The sequence below is a fragment of the Mixophyes fleayi genome, chromosome 11, assembly GCF_038048845.1.
Source record: "Mixophyes fleayi isolate aMixFle1 chromosome 11, aMixFle1.hap1, whole genome shotgun sequence".
Taxonomy (NCBI): Eukaryota; Metazoa; Chordata; class Amphibia; order Anura; family Limnodynastidae; genus Mixophyes; species Mixophyes fleayi.
Window position 1 is genome coordinate 28,108,199 of NC_134412.1, and position 17,229 is coordinate 28,125,427.

At 39.8% G+C, this 17,229-nt stretch overlaps 1 protein-coding gene across 1 annotated transcript in view; it reads left to right on the top strand.

Annotated features, from left to right (window-relative positions):
* The first annotated feature begins 5,274 nt into the window (after nt 1-5,274).
* Nucleotides 5,275-17,229, top strand: part of TMC4 (transmembrane channel like 4) — a 44,991-nt gene continuing 33,036 nt past the window's right edge. Inside the window, exons 1-2 of the mRNA XM_075190994.1 lie at nt 5,275-5,353; nt 14,871-15,128. Coding sequence (XP_075047095.1) covers nt 15,074-15,128 — 55 coding nt within the window. The 5' untranslated portion in view covers nt 5,275-5,353; nt 14,871-15,073. The remainder of the gene's footprint in view (nt 5,354-14,870; nt 15,129-17,229) is intronic.

Sequence of the window (17,229 nt, forward strand, 5' to 3'; positions counted from 1 at the left end):
AAAATACCCTGGAAACGGTGGTCACCAGATGGGTTCTTTGTTATGAAGTGTTGCTTAAGAACGTTAGACTAATTAGCAAATACAGAGTATACTATTTCTTTTGTCTGAACTGGAACATCATTGATGAATCATTGAAAACTAAAGCAGCAGCTGATATACACTAAACTGGTCCTGATGTGTGAACATCACTGCTTATTGTTACCAGTGGGACACGAAACACAGAAATGAGATCTATGGGGACTGAGTGCTCCTACCCTGCTAATGGACCTTTTTTGTAGGTTAAGGTATGTTTACTGGATTATATTCACTCTTGCATAGAATATATATTGTGCTACAGTTGTTATTTATTATCATTTATTTGTATGGCACCACATGTTCCCTGGTGCCTGTAGTACAAATATGACATATATGAAAACCATAGACATAAGAACATGTACATAGATACAGAGCAGACCAATAAATGCATGTCATACGGAAACAATTCGTAATAGGACATGACAGGGACTGGACAGACATGAGGCATAAGATAAAGGACCCTGTCTGAGAGATTACACTCTAGGGGTATATTTACTAAGCTGCAGGTTTAAAAAAGTGCAGATGTTGCCTGTAGCAACCAATCAGATTCTAGCTGTCATTTAGTACATTCTACAAAATGACAGCTAGAATCCGATTGGTTGCTATAGATAACATCTCCACTTTTTAAACCTGCTGTTTCGTAAATATACCCCTAGAGGTATGTTTTCAGAGTAGCTGTAATTAAGACAAAGTACCATTTATTGTATGCATGTGTCTAATTGAGTATTGTTTTAACTCGGATTAATGATCAATAATTTTTTATATTAAATTGTGTTAATTTATTGAGGTGGTTTTCTGTATTGGTGTTTCTGCCATAACCGAACCCCAGGTATTAGGTCATTTTTAATTTTTAGCAAGTATTTCTTTGTTATTATGTGTAAACTTAACTCAATACTGTTCTTTGTTTTGTGTCTGTGTTCATATTGTGGGGACTTGGCATTGTCCCATTGAAAGCAGCAGATAGGATTATACATTTCAATAAGAGATATTAGCATCTTATCAACGCCTGTCCTCTTTTTGTCTATTTTTGGGGTTGGGTACGTTCTGTCGACGGTGAACCTTTCGACAGTCAGACTGTCCACAGGTTCAATATGTCTACATGGTTAAAATGGCGACATTGTGATTGTCAACAATTGCTAAGTTCGACAGTCACAAAGTCGACATTCTAACAGCAATGGCACAACACAGCCGGGACCCGTCGGCATAGCACAAATAATCATAAAAACGTTAATACAATAAAAAAACAGCGTGTCTTTCCCCTCCACAAACAGATTCAACCTAGTGCCGCCAGCCTATGCAGTACAAAATCGGGTGGACAAAAACTTGGGATCTCCCCGACTTTCCCAATACCAGCACTAGGCTTTGTCAGTCGGGGCTAGTGGCTTTCACACAACGCCAGAGCTGAGCATAGGGGAAAGCCCCAACGTTATAAATAGACTTAGGGCTAGATTTACTAAGCTGCGGGTTTGAAAAAGTGGGGATGTTGCCTATAGCAACCAATCAGATTCTAGCTTTCATTTATTTAGTACCTTCTACAAAATGACAGCTAGAATCTGATTGGTTGCTATAGGCAACATCCCCACTTTTTCAAACCACCAGCTTAGTAAATCTAGCCCATAGTGTCTGTCATTTTCTCATTATGTGGCAGGACCTCTTTCTGTCAAGAGCTAGTTTGCGTCATTGCAACTCATTTTTTGTATTATTTTGCCAGGCAAAGATCTGCCTGGATTACTGGATTTTTTTTAAAGCTGCAGGATCCAAGGATGTGTGGGTTTATTTTTTTTCGTTTTTTGTTTTTGTTTTTTTTATTTGCTTTTATTTTGGGATCAATTTGCCAGATCAAGGAATATAATTTTGTGGACATAGCTTTCTTTTTTTTTCAGGTTCAAGATACTAGATTGAGTGATATAATTTTATGGACATGGAGAATCATGAATTACTGATGAGGAACCTGCATGTTGACGAGTGGTACAGAGCTGTTTTGTGCCGGCGGGTCTCAGCTGTGTTGTGCCGGTGGGTCCGAAGTCTGTTTTGTACCATTGCCGTTTGAATGTCGACATTTTGACTGTTGGCTTTAGCAACTTTCGACAGTTACAATGTTGCCATTTTAATAATGTCGACATACTGAACCAGTCGACATTTTTGTGTCGAATGTCTGACTGTTGACAGATACACCGTCGACTAAATGACTACCTCCCTATTTTTGGTGGTTCTTTTTTTTTATTAACAGGATTCAGATGCAAAATACAACTACACAAAATTCAAATTTCCATAATCCAACAGAATCCAAAATAAATTGAAAAAATATAGTATTTAAACCTGGTGAAGGTATAGGAAGAGGTTGTATGGTCCAAACCTTATATCAAGGTAGGTTGAGCGAGAGTAGCTAAGTGTCAGGTCCAAAGCAGACAAGGATAAACAGCTGGTTTACATCATGTGTTAGGACGGGCTGAATGGCCTTAGAAGAAGAGCCATGTGGCCCAAATTTAATTGATGTAGGTAATTTTTTCCATCCGTGCTATGAACCAAACGTAGGAGTTAATAGATGAAACATGGGGGGGTGTCATGCTGTTTCCAGAACTTGGTAATGCTACATTTGGCTGCTGCCAAAATGTGGGAGGCTAGTTTAGCAATGTTCTTGTCCGCTTACTGTAGTGGGTAGCAAAAGAAAAAGGTCCAGGGGTCTTTAAAAACATGGCAAATCGAGTGAGCAGATCCCAAACTTTATTTCAATAAGCTGATACTTTGGGTCAGGTCCCCCAAATGTGGTAAGTGCCTCTCTGACCACATTCTCTCCAATAGAGTGAGGAGACAGAAGAGAACATAGTCGCAAGTTTGTCAGGGGTGTAGTACCACTGGTAATACACATTGTAGGCATTCTCTTTAATCAGGGTTGAAATGGATCTGGATGCTATCTTTTCCCTGATTATCTCTCAAAAGTCCTCATTTTCCAAAATACTGGAAAATGAGGAAATTATCCATCTCTTTAGGGGGGGAGTTGATACAAAGCATTTCAATTTCAGTGAGGTTTCTGAGCAGGCCGTCTGAGTCAGCCAGGAGTCTCTGTCGGTAAGGTCATAAGCAATTAGTATGCCTACCGTCATTCAGGGTTGAGATTAGTGACCTGGAAGTATGGGGAGGTATGCCTATTGTGCAGTGACCTGGGGTTTAAATGTGTCCCCAAATCATGGCTTAAAATTGCAGTTTGGAGAGCCCCCAAATACTGGATATGCTAAGATTGAGATAGTCTTGAGGTAAAGATAAGGTAGAGGGAGGGTCATAATACGAGGTATGTCTATTAAATAACGACACTGTGATTCCAACTAGTGAACAAAGCAGTCAGAACCGGTTATAACTGCATACGTAGTAACCTTGAATTTGTCTAAACCTGCATGACAAGCTGCAACAATCTATGACGTTCAGTTGATTGTGAGTCGCCATTTAGTTTGGTTGTGTTTTCTGTAGAGTGCCGAAAAAATGCTAAGTTTAAAAGGTGAACAACGTGTCAATTTGAAATTTTTAGCAAAATTGTACAAAACACCAACAGAATGTTTTCAAATGCTTACTACGACCTATGGGAATGACTGCCTGTCTCATGCGTGTGTGTTTTGAGTGTCACAAAATATTTAGCGAGGGACGTGAGAATGTCGAAGATGATGAACGCCCTGGACGACCTTGCACTTCAAGAACCGAAGAAAATGTAAAAAAAAATCAGTCAGATTGTTCGAAAACCCCACTGACTCAGTGTTCAAACGATAGCTGAATCCGTGAACATTGACAAAGACACCTTATGGAAAATTTTGCGTGAGGATCTTAACATGACAAAAGTTTGTGCAAAGATGGTCCCAAGGGTTCTCACACCAGAGCAAAAAGAACGTCGCAAGGAATGTTGTATTGACGTTCTGCAGCAACTTGACACAGATCCAAACCTGTTTCATATAGTAATCACTTGTGATGAGACCTGGATTTTCCTGTACGATCCCGAAACCAAAAGACAGTCAATGCACTGGAAAACACCGTCTTCACCAAGAACGAAAAAAGCTTGTCAAAGCAAGTCAAAATTCAAAGCAATGCCCATTGTGTTTTTCGATTTTAAGGGTGTAATTTTGGAAGAATGGGTTCCAGAAGGCACAACAGTTATTCCGCATTATTATTAGGAAGGTTTGCAAAAGCTGAGCGAAAGAGTTAGAAAGAAACGGCCACAACTGTGGAAAAATGGTTTCTTTCTTCACCAGGACAATGCGCCTGCTCACACAGCACTTTATGTGAAGCAGTTTTTGACCGACAAACACATTACTACACTTGAACATCCTCCATATTCGCCCGATTTAGCACCTTGCGATTTGTATCTTTTCCCAAAAGTTAAATCAGTGCTTAAAGGGACACATTTTGAGTCAGTTGATGCTGTAAAGAAGAAAACGGCAGATATGTTGAAACAAGTAACAGAAATTGATTTGCTCCATGCCTTCGACCAATGGAAAACAAGACTACAGCGATGCATTAGTGCAAATGGGGAGTATATTGAAGGGGACAATTATTAAATTTGTAATATCAATAAATAAAGGGGAGTTATTTAATCAGTCTCGTTATTTAATAGACATACCTCATATAGCTTAACATCTGGGAAATCCCTGCCTATTGGTTCGTAATTTTTTTAAGAAGAGCGAGGGGTGTTCTTAGAGGTTTACTATTCCATACAAATTTAGAGAAAACTTTTTAATGGGTTGCCAATTCCAAGAAAGGAACCTTGGTAGTGTCTGAAAGGTAAATATTTGGGTAGGAGATTCATTTTGTTCATTGATTGTTCAATGATCCTGTCTAGCCACGAAATTATTAGGGATCGCCAAGAGTGGGGGTTGGGTTTGATTCTAGAAAGTGGTGGTGGGAAGTTTTTGGAATAAAGAGACTCATAGGAACATGTAATATATACCTCAAGTCCTTGATCTTCTTTGTCTGCCATTTGAAGATGAAGTGAGTCACGAAGCTCTGATTTCGAGTAGTTAATCTTATAACCTGACAAATTACCATATTGGTCCATAATTTTTAAAAGGTTAGGAAGTGATATATTACATTACTTAAGGGTTAACAGGACATCATCAATAATGATATCTTATATTCCAGGTTCCCCACCTTCCCACTCCGTACATCTGGAGAAGCTCTAATGGCTGCCTATAAAGGTTCGCAAATATTAAGGGGATAGCGGGCAGCCCTGCCTGGTGCCGTTTTTAATGAAGACAGGATGCGAGGGAGTAACATTGATCATGACTCTAGCAGAACGGTGAGTGTAAAGAGCCTTGATTCTCATGAGAAAGTCTCCAGACAGGCTGAATTGTTGCAGGATCTGGATCATAAATTGGCAATAGATCCTGTTGAAGTTTTGAAGTCCTTCTCTGTGTCAGGGAGGATTAATGCGGGAGACTTTCTAGTGTTTAAAATGTGTATTAGGTCAATGGCCCTTCTTGTATTGTCTCTGGCTTTCTTGCCTGGGATGAAGCCCACCTGGTCGTAGTGAATTAGAGATGGTAGTACCAAGTTCAATATGTTTGCTAGTGTGATATCCTGGAACTGTGGTATCACTTAACGTTGTCAGTACCATGTGACATAATACACATGTGTCATATGGTCTCGAACAGAACTAGAATTGAGAACTGCAACTCCCAACATGCTTTGGGGAAGGAGAGGAGGAAAGAGATGGCATGAGCCATGACAGGCTGGGTACACACTACAGTGCTTTCAGCCGATTATCGGGTCAATCAGACAATAAACGACCGGTCGGCCCTATATCGCATTAGTATGTATGCTGCAATGATAAACAATTATCCTTCCAAAGCACAGCTTATCGTTTGATTTTTAAACCAGGCTAAAAAAAGTTGTTCAAAGATGGAACGATGTCGTTCCAATCCTGCAGTGTGTATGCACTCGTAACCGGCAGTGTCCATAGATCTCTAAGAGTTGTGCAGAGTCATGATCTTTTTGCTTAGGCTGGGTACACACTACAGAAACTTTTTCCGGATGCGATATTCTTAGAGATTTTACTAGCGACAGAAAAAATAAATAAAATTCCTGATCAGCATGTTGATTCCCGTGTACACACTATCGAAGTTTTACACAATGTAACTTCAGATCTGTGATCTTCATCGGTCATAACCATCGGCTGAAAAGATTGTGACTCTGCACACTCCATAGAGATCTGTGAACACTGCTGGTCATGAGTGTATACAGACTGCAGAATTGGAACAACATTGTTCCATATTTGAACAACTTTTTTAGTCTGGTTTAAAAATGAAATGAAACTATACAATGGGCTTTGGAAAGATAATCGTTCATAGTTGCAGTGTACACACTAATGTGATATTGGACTGACGGGTCGTTTATCGTCTAATTGGCCCAATAGTTGGCTGAAAACACTGTAGTGTATACTCAGCCTTAGGGAGTATGCAGAGAGTGTGGGCAGTTGGTAAATGTGGTTGGAGAGTGAAATACTGGAAGGAGGTGTCGGTGCAGAGAGCGTGAATGAAGACTGAAGATCAGAGTAACAAGGTATTGATGAAGATTCTAAAAGGTTGTCAGAGCAGCAACAAGAGTTATATAATAAAGAACTACAACCACAGAAGAAGCAGAGTGGAAGCAAAGAATTATTATTGAATTGAGTCTTCAACTTCACATATTTACATGTTCAGTGTCAAACGTGACAGAAACAGAACTGAAGCTAAAGTGAAATACAGGGTATCTAGCGATAGAGGTAAATTGGGTGTGTTTCAAGAAGAGATTTAAAGAAAAGACAGACAGATAAGTAAACGCTGCAAACATTACACCTCAGGCACTTATGTTACCTTTATACCTGTATAGTGTTACGCTCATGTTGTTGAGTAACTTTGTGTTATATGAAATAAATAATTGTTCAAGAGAGCTAATTTACCATAACCATCAGTAAAATACTATAGTTAAACAAAATTCTTGTTTACACAAAGCATAAAGACATCATTAAAAAACAAATGTTAAACACATAAGTAGAGATGCTCAGGCTCGGTTACTTGAAAACCGAACATACCCGAACTTAGGGGATCCGAGTACTGAGCCGAGCTGAGGCTCGGTACTTTTGCGCGCCCTTGGAATCGACAACGGGGCAAAACATCATTGTTACGTAGTCGGATCTTGGATCTCGCGATTTTTGGATTCCTTTTTAAGATCCAACATAATGGTGGGTGGGAGGGCCCAAAAACAATTCCATCTTGCACCATTTTTCTTTTCTGCCCCTGCTGTGTGCCAATGTGTCCTAGATGTGCTCTGAACTGCTGTGTGTTTGTGTCATTGCTCTGTCGCTTACCATCCAGCCAGGTAGCTGCACTATTTGTCCGAAAGTGTATGAAAATAATATTGTAATGTGTGAGCTGGTCAAAATTGACTGCAAATGACTTGAAATTAGTGTTATTGAGGTTAATAATAATGTAGGAACAAAAAAAGAGCAAAAATATATGATTTTAGGATTTTTTTCTAAAAAATCCAAAACTAAAACCAAAACACACAAGGGCGGTTTTGCCAAAACTAAAACAACAAGCTAATCCAAATCCAAAACCTGCATATACTGTTTGTATAAGGATACTGCTCAGAATACTTAACTTGCATAAGACTGTTGTACTGCATGACTGCTGCTTCGGCCATTAACCCTGTGAGTACCTGCATTACTATTACTGTTACAAGTGTTCTAATAAACCAACAACTTGGTTAAGTTTAAACGTGCGTGGACTAGCATCCATATCTAACACTGCTGACACCTTACAGAAACAAAAAGGTTTTGCCAATAAGAGGAAGGATAATTTATAACAACAGTAGTATTAGTAAGTTTGGTAAATCAAAAGATTATTAAACAAATAAATCAAATGTTTTTAAAATAATTTATTGAATAAAACTGGCTATTGGATATTGTGGAGCTGCAGAGTCCATTGGCAAGAAGATTAGAGCAAGGTCAACAGACGCAGGCCCTTGTGGCGCACCTCAAGGTAATCCACATATCCATCACGTTATCACAGGTGAGCTCTCGCCAACACCTGTGGACCTCAGATACCACAATCATCAATGGGGTGTTGCAAACGGATCTTGGCGTAAAGTTTGACATTGTTATTTAACAAAGATCTGGGACGTAGCTGGCACATCTATATGGGTCCGTGCCCTCTTTATGGATCACCAGAATTCTTGCCTGACGAGGGTATCTACCCAGAACAGAATTAAAGAGGTTTTGGAGCTGAGGAACAACGTTTTATAATAAGCATCCGAAATGTCATCCGGGCCTGGAGCCTTGCCATATTTTTGTGCTTTGGTGACCAGGGAGACTTATTCGGCGTGATCGCATCACTAAGCTGGTTTGCAGCTTCAATTATCCATTTAGGGAGGTTTGCACTACACAGACACTTATTAATTTGATGTTTTAGGGAGTCCTGTGCTGTGGCAGGCTGGGATTGTGGGAGGTTATAGAGATCTCAGTAAGGCTGGGTACGTACACACTACAGAAAATTTGAAACAATACAATATCGTTTGAAATTTTACCAATGACAGAAGTCCTGATCCGTCTGCCGATTCATGTGTACACACTATACCCGATTACCTTCAGATCTGTGATCTTCATCTGTCGTAATCATTGGCTGCAAGTGACAGCTGTCCTGGGTTATGGTGTCAGTGGGTAGACACAGCACATGCAAACCGATCAATGCAATCTTCCAAAGCAGCTGGGGTACGAACTACTTCTTGTTCTGCCATTCAGATCCTAGCAGCTGCTAAACACTTAACCAAGAGGTTTTTCAGCTAGCTGGTAGTAAACTGTTAATAACCTTCTACAGCACAGGAGCCCATCATTGATGGATATAGTGTGTTTGATTTCCTTGTCCAAAGGGCTTACTTTCTAACTTTGTCAGTTGGAATGCATTGGTTCGTCTGGAGCACAAGGGTTAAGCAACTTTATTTGATTGATACTTGTCGGCAAGTGAGAGGGGAAGAAGTTCATGAAACTGATGAAACCTAATGAGGTGATTTGTGTATGGCAGTGTGTTCCGCAGGATGAAGCCTCCGTGCCCATAACCTGCTGAGCTCTTGTACATGGGCAATATCTCAGTGTATGTGTTCCATCGAGATGGGAATGCAGCTACAATACACCGCAAAATTGGATACATCACTCCCTAAGTGGATAAGCTGATCTGTATATACAAGCGTTCAGTGCCAATGCAGCCAGAGGACAGGTGCAGATGTGCCCATAGCCTTAGCTGGCAGCTCCTTGTTGCAGAGGAGGTGCGTCACAGTACTTAATGTAAGGTGCACTGGTGTAATAAGCCTAGTTACCCTGCCTGTGTTACATCTTTTTTACTAGGTACTTGGCAGTCATTATATAAGACTATTGAATTTGCAACACTCACCTCCTACAGCACGCAGAGTAATAACTGAGGAAAGCCCGGATGCCTGCTCACCTCCCTGCACTCTGCCAGCGCAGGCCCGAAAGATATACACTATATGAACCAAAGTATTCAGACGCTTGACCATTACACCAACAGGGACTGTTGTATTCAAATACATATACTTTAATATGGAGTTGGTCCCCCTTTTGCAGCAACAACAGCTTCCACTCTTCTTGGAAGGCTTTCCACAAGATGTTGGAGTGTTTCTGTAGGAATTTGTGCCCATTCATTCTGTAGAGCAGTTATGAGGTCAGGCACTGATGTTGGACTAGAAGGCCTGGCTCGCAATCTTTGTTCCAGTTCATCCCAAAGGTGTTCGATGGGGTTGAGGTCAGGGCTCTGTGCGGACCAGTCAAGTTCTTCCCCACCGGACTCATCAAACCATGTCTTTCTAGTCCTTGCTTTGTGCACTGGGGCACAGTAATGTTGGAATAGAAAAGGGCCTTCCCCACACTTTTGGCACAAAGTTGGAAGCATAGCATTGTCCAAAATGACTTGGTATGCTGATGCATTCAGATTGTTCCTCACTGGAGATAAGGGGCCTCTGAAAAACAGCCCATACTATTATCCCTCCTCCACCAAACCTCACAGTTGGCATAATGCAGTCAGGCAGGTAACGCTCTCCCGGCATTCACCAAACCCAGACTCGCTCAAACAGAGCTGCCAAACAGAGAAGCGTAATTTATCACTCCACAGAACACATTTCCACTGCTCCTCAGTCCAGTGTCGGTGTGCTTTACACTACTCCATCCGTCGCTTGGCATTGGTCTTGGTAATGTGAGGCTTGCATGCAGATGCTCGACCATGGAAACCCATTCTATTAAGCTCCTGACGCACAGTTTTGTGCTTACATTAATGCCAGTGTAGGTTTGGAACTCTTCAGCTATGGAATCAGTAGAGTGTTGGCGACTTTTATGCACCATGCGCCTTAGCAGTCGCTGACCCCGCTCTGTGATTTTACATGGTCTTCCGCTTCGTGGCTGAGTTGCTGTTGTTCCTAAACACTTCCACTTTGTAATAATATCACTTACAGTTGATCGTGGAATATCCAGCAGGGATGAAATTTCACGGACCGTCTTATTGCAAAGGTGGCATCCTATCACAGTACCACGCTTGAAGTCACTGAGCTCTTCAGAACGACCCATTTTGTATGACAAATGTTTGCAAATGGAGACTGCATGGCTAGGTGCTTGATTTTATACATCTCTGGCAACGGGTCTGATTGAAACAACTCAATTCAATAATTAACAGGTGTGGCCAAATACTAATTCAGTCTTAATAACAATGCAGAGGATATATTGCACAGATTTCTATCCTCAGTCTCTGAACTTCCTGATGCAGTTGTTAACTCAATAGCTCCCTTTCACTTCAAGTTCCTGTTTTATAAGGGTTATGTTTGATTATGCAAATACTGCTTTTCTCACTGCTTCCCCTACAGGTGTCTCTCCACACTGGTATTACACCTCATAGATATTATCCTTATTGATGTACTGCTCTCCACAGATACAGCTCCTCACATATACAGCTCAGTCTGAATCGTAGAGATTGCTCCTCACAGATCTGTCTCAATCATTGGTCTCCTCCAATGATTCTTCCAGCAGGACTGCTAAACCCTTTGCTGCTTTTGTAACACACATTCTCTCCCTCTTACCCCCCCCCCCCCACTCCCCCAATGTGACCAGTAAAACCATTAAGTTCTCTCCCAGCTTCCCTCTTTCTATCCAGTGCGCTTGTGCAATATCGTCCCGGACACTGGCAATGTAGCCCCCTATGGCTCATTAATGTGTTTTTAATCTATGCTCAAAGGCGGAGGTTACAAGTAAGTGCCAGTGTGTGCAGTCTAACAGACTTTAAATAAAATGTCTGTACTAAGGTGCTTCACCCACAGTAAGTGTAACTAAGATGACCCAAGTCCAGAATTTGCACAATGAATCCATTGGGAAAGTGTAGGCAATTTTGAGACATTGGTGAATGGACCACACATTTTCTAGTAAAGAACAGAAATCCTGAAACGGTGATCTTCAAACCTTTACTATTATATGAGTGAATCAGCTGTCAGGTTGTGCATTTACAAGGTATTATTATTACCATTTATTTATATAGTGTCACTAATTCCGCAGCGCTGTACAGAGAACTCACTCACATCAGTCCCTGCCCCCATTGGCACTTACAGTCTAAATTCCCTAATATACACACACAGCCAGACAGACACAGACTAGGGTTAATTTTGTTAGCAGCCAATTAACCTACCGGTATGTTTTTGAATTGTGGCAGGACACCAGAGGAAACCCACGCAAACATGGAGAGAACATGCAAACTTCACACAGATACGGCCATGGTCGGGAATTGAACTTATGACCCCACTGCTGTAAGGCAGAAGTGCTAACTACTTAGCCACCGTGCCGCCCATACCAAGTACATATACAGTTATCCCTGTATGAATTAATTCAGACAGGTTTTGTTTTTATGTATTATTGATCAAATGTTTGTGTCACTCTAATACATATTTTGCTATAATTTAAAAGTGAGTAGATCTGCTTACATATTTAAAAATTAGAAAAAACATAGGATGTCTATGTTGTATTCTGGAAGGAACACACTCACTCTGCCCAAATCCTTCTCTCAGCCTTCTGCTCCTTCACAGACGCCATCATCTTCCTCTGCAGTCTGCAAACCAAATATTTGGTGCTTCCTAAAAGAACACCAGAGAGTTATCTAGGTGTAGCTCTATATAAAGGGACACACGCCTACATTTGCAATTACCGTGCTGTTTGCACTGCAGAGATAAAAATCAATTGCTATAGACATCAATGTTTGTTTTGATGTCCACTATTGCCCCAGTGCTGAGTAATTTTCTTTTAATGTGTACTTGCACTAAATGTTGTTTGGTAACTGAGCCAAACCATGAAATTTACTGCAAAGCTAGTCTTACTCACCTAATTGCTGTTAAGAGTAAGAGCTTTATTCTTACAATCAATTAGAAGACACAATACTGTAATTACAGTATTTCAGAGTTTAAAGAAAAACAGTGCTGGGCAAGCCTTATTAGTTAGACCTTCTTTATCGTAAATGAACAGGAGAGCAATGTTAATGTCCAGTAATAAGGAGATCTGTCTCAGCCACGCATTGTCTCTCTAGAAACTAAAAGCAATATTGATAAAAGCAACACATGAGGTAAATAGTACAAAAATCATGCAGTACTTAAAAAAAAACAAAAAAAAAAACCTGCGTAACATTTGTAGTGCATTTGTGTGTATTTTCCAGTTTTGTGATTCTTTTTCTAGAGTAAACCTAATGACAAAAAAACTAGGTGTGGCTGAAACAGCATATTACTGCACTTTACTCATGATGTAATATTGGTGTTTGCATTGGGATATTTTCAGAAGCTGTGCAGTGTTCTACAGATATTAACTGATAGTTTTGATGTAATATTTGCATAGCACTTTGAGTTATGCCAATATGCACAACTGATGGGCTGTTCTGCACTCAAACCTATTAATACATAAGCACTTTGTACCCAAATGATTTATAGTCTTGGACACTCCTTCCTTTTACTAAATATATTACTTAATCTGTTTTTGTAGCCAAATACCTGTGTCATGAAACAGAGTTGTTTATTTAGTATGACCTGGGATACAACACAACTACATTGTGCTCTCTGAATTGGACATGGCTATATCAATTTCAGGTAAACAAAACAACTGTGCCTAATATTATAAAAACATAGCTGAAAAGCACAGAATGTAAAAAAAAAAAACAATTCAAAGAATTTAGTAAAAATTACAGAAGGCTGAGTACAAACCAATATATTAAATTAATCCTGTCCTGACCAGCTTAAAATGTATAAAACAATTAGATATGTCACAATGACCAACATTTTATGGATGTTTTTGGTCTATATTTCACTGTTTTTGCTTTTATCGCATTGTATATGAATAGCAGAAATACATTATGGACTCAAATATGGTCTATAAGATTCCTGCTCTAGTACTGTCTACAAATCTATGTGCAATAAACGTGTGATATAATAGGCTGTGTGGTTTTTCTTTTCTTGGGATCATTTAGATAATCATCATCATCACCGTTTATTTATATAGCGCCACTGATTCCGCAACGCTGTACAGAGAACTCACTGACATCAGTCCCTGCCCCATTGGAGCTAACAGTCTAAATTCCCTAACACACACAGAGAGAGATAGAGACTAGGGTCAATTTGATAGCAGCCAATTAACCTACTAGTACGTTTTTGGATTGTGGGTGGAAACCGGAGCACCCGGAGGAAACCCACACAAACACGGGGAGAACATACACAAACTCCACACAGATAATATTTTTTGACTCTGCGGACTACCTTAATCATGCCATTGTGATTTGTCATGAGGGATATCTGTCAGTATTAAAAAATATTTATCTTTATTATAGTTTTCCTTTGATTAAAAATATTCTTTCAACTGGCAGAATTGTGGCGCTTCTCTTGCTTGTATTTACCATTATAATTGAAAAAAAGTCTAGATTAGGCTGCTCATTAAACTCTTCAAGGTATGAAACACATGCGACTAGACAAGATTGGTATTACTTACAACTGTTAGTTAGTATGATACGGCACATGAAACTTGGTTTCTGCAAATAATGGGACAGACCACTATACTTCCACTGTCTAATAGTCATGTGAAGGACTTTCATTGCTAAAAAAAAAAACAAATATTTATTCTACAACTGAAATGCATGACAAGGAAGGGACCCCAACTTAAGATTAAAGTAGCTTGTGGATGTTATGGTACCGTTGGCAAAATACTGGTTTAATTTATAATCCTTTAAAAAATGCAATGTTTAGACTAAATAAAAATTGAAGAACGTTCATGATAGATACAGTGAATTAAGAATAAGGGGCCTGATTCATTAAGGATCTTAACTTGAGAAACTTCTTATTTCAGTCTCCTGGACAAAACCATGTTACAATGCAAGGGGTGCAAATGAGTATTCTGTTTTGCACATAAGTTAAATACTGCTTGTTTTTTCATGTAGCACACAAATACTTGATAGCTGATTTGTACACAGAAATTTAAAGTTGATATTTGTGTGCTGCATGAAAAAACAGTCAGTATTTAACTTATGTGCAAAACAGAATACTAATTTGCACCCCTTGCATTGTAACATGGTTTTGTCCAGGAGACTGAAATAAGAAGTTTCTCAAGTTAAGATCCTTAATGAATCAGGCCCAAGATTATCACTCCATGTTGCAGAGACAATAGTACTTCTGTTGTGACTCTGTCACTATGTGGCATTCTATTGACATTTGATTACACCACTCCAAACCTAATTTGCATTTCTCTTCCAATAACTGTCATTCAGGCTGGACTGCTTGTATTTCCTGAGATGGTGTCACTCTTGGGCCACTCCTGTTTTATAAGGGACATAAATGCCTGCAACAAATCATTAACCAGCCGCAGGGAGTTGACAGATTACTTCAAACAGAACTTCCTTGTGTGCAACTTTTCTGAGTTGTACAGAGCACTGGGGGAACAGATTTGACTTTGCCATTATTGGATTTAAGGATGCATCGCATTGAAGATGGAATAAGTGATCAGAACAGTCATCCACTGGGGGCAGGTGAGTCATTTTTTATAATTATTGGTCAGAACAACACAAGAAGTTATGAAACATTATAGATATAAAATGTTATGATGTATATTGTATAGATATATTTGGTATATTGTCAGCAGATTAGAGAGTATAGTTTGTAATACCAGTTTTCTGTTGCCTCATTAGCCAAATGGTCTAGATTTTTTTTTTAGTATACTTATACCACTTTCATACTGCCGCCCCCGGCAATATCCCGGGTTTTTGCAGGGGCTCGGAGCGTCCCAGCTCAGAAACACCATTCATACTGCACCTTGGACCCGGGAATTTCCCGGGTTGACCCCATTCATACTGCACAAGTCTGTGCCCTGGCAATTTGTGGGAGTCATCACCAGAGCACTTTTCATTGGCTGAAAGCTGGAATATGAAAAATCTCTCTCTCTCTCTCTCTCTCTCTCTCTCATTCATAGTGCAGGCAACCCGGGTCCGACCCGGGAATTACCCCTCGATAAATCCCGGGTTTTTAGACCCGGGATTTTTCACTTGTACCATTCATACTGCACCAAGACCCGGGTCGTTTGAGCTCGCCCCGGGAAAAACCCGGGATTTTGGTGCAGTATGAATGGGGTATTAGTCTGCCTTATAAAATACCTTGGGGGCAAGGGCGTAATTACCATAGGTGCTATGGGACCCACAGCTGAGGACGGCCCGCCTTCCCTGTCAAAGCCCCATGTGCAGGAGAGGGCTGGCTCAGTGGGCAAGACTCTGCTTAGCAGCCTTTTAGGAACAATTTAAAGGGAAAGAAAACAGGTGACCAAGTGACCCAGCCCAAGGTAGCCCACTATGGGACCAGCCTAGGGGGGCAGATGCCCCCCTGACTCCTAGCCCAGCCTGCCCCTGCCCGTGTGTTATGAAAGTTTGTCACCTTTGGGCAATACATGGGGGCCCTTGCAAACTTTTGCCCTGGGGCCCACAAATGTTTAGTTACACCCCTACTTGGCAGCAAATCACATTTTACCAGCTGTACTAGTCCTGAGTCAGGATTAGTATTTACAGTACGTAACATATGATTGAGGAGGCTGCGTTGAGGGATTAAAATAGTAAAGCTTAGCCATATTCTATTAGAACCTATGCTTTGTTACAGTACGCGGTATTGTCAGAACCGTTTTAGTTCTGGTCCTTAGTTTTCAATGTTGTTGTACAAGTATTTGTTCTTATTTTGACTGCCTGGACATACGTGGAAGATTGACTTTATGATGTAAAATGAAATGATCTGTTCTGACTTTTTGTTTATGTCAAATTGAAAGTGTCAAATGAATTCCAAGTCATGAACCACATTAAGAAGGCTTCAAATATAATTGTGTCTTTATTTATAGTAATAGTGCCCGATATTCTTATCCTGTTGGTTGAATTTTGCTAAACCAGATTGGAAAATGACAAAGGATTTAGTTATAGTACACAAAAACTTATAATTGAGTGGTAACCTGCTCAGACACAGCTTGTATGCACTTTACTCACAATGGTAAGGAATGCTTTTCTAAAGACCAGCAGCAATCCTTTCGAAATTATATGACTTTACTAGGTAAATATATTTTCAATTGAAAAAAACATTATAAGGTTCCATTAGATTTCAGTAATGTCTGTTAATGAATTAATAAATGCCTTCTTTAATTAATACCGTTAGTATGATGAGCTTTATTTATTCTAGCTAGTTTATTTTATTTGATCAAAACAATCATATATAAGAAGATTTCAGGTTGTTATGGCAACACTAATGGATCCTCTTCCTCTAAACACAGCTGCATAATTACCAACTGACCGAATTAAAGGGACTGTCCCAGGTTTCAAGTTTAATCAATGGATGTGTCCTTTATTCAGTTTTGACCAGGTGCAAAATCAAATACCTTTTTTTCTGCATGATGAAAGCAGTTATTCCTATCTAGTCATATTTCCTAGGTTTTAGAAGTTAACATTTATAGAAAAGAAGTACTTAAGATGCAAAAAAAAAAGTACACTGTTATCGAATGCATTACGTTGTATATTAAAGTGTATTGTAAATTCTAAAAAATAAATAAATATTCAATTAATATAGCTTGCACTATTTATCATGGCAACTGGATGGAGATCAAAG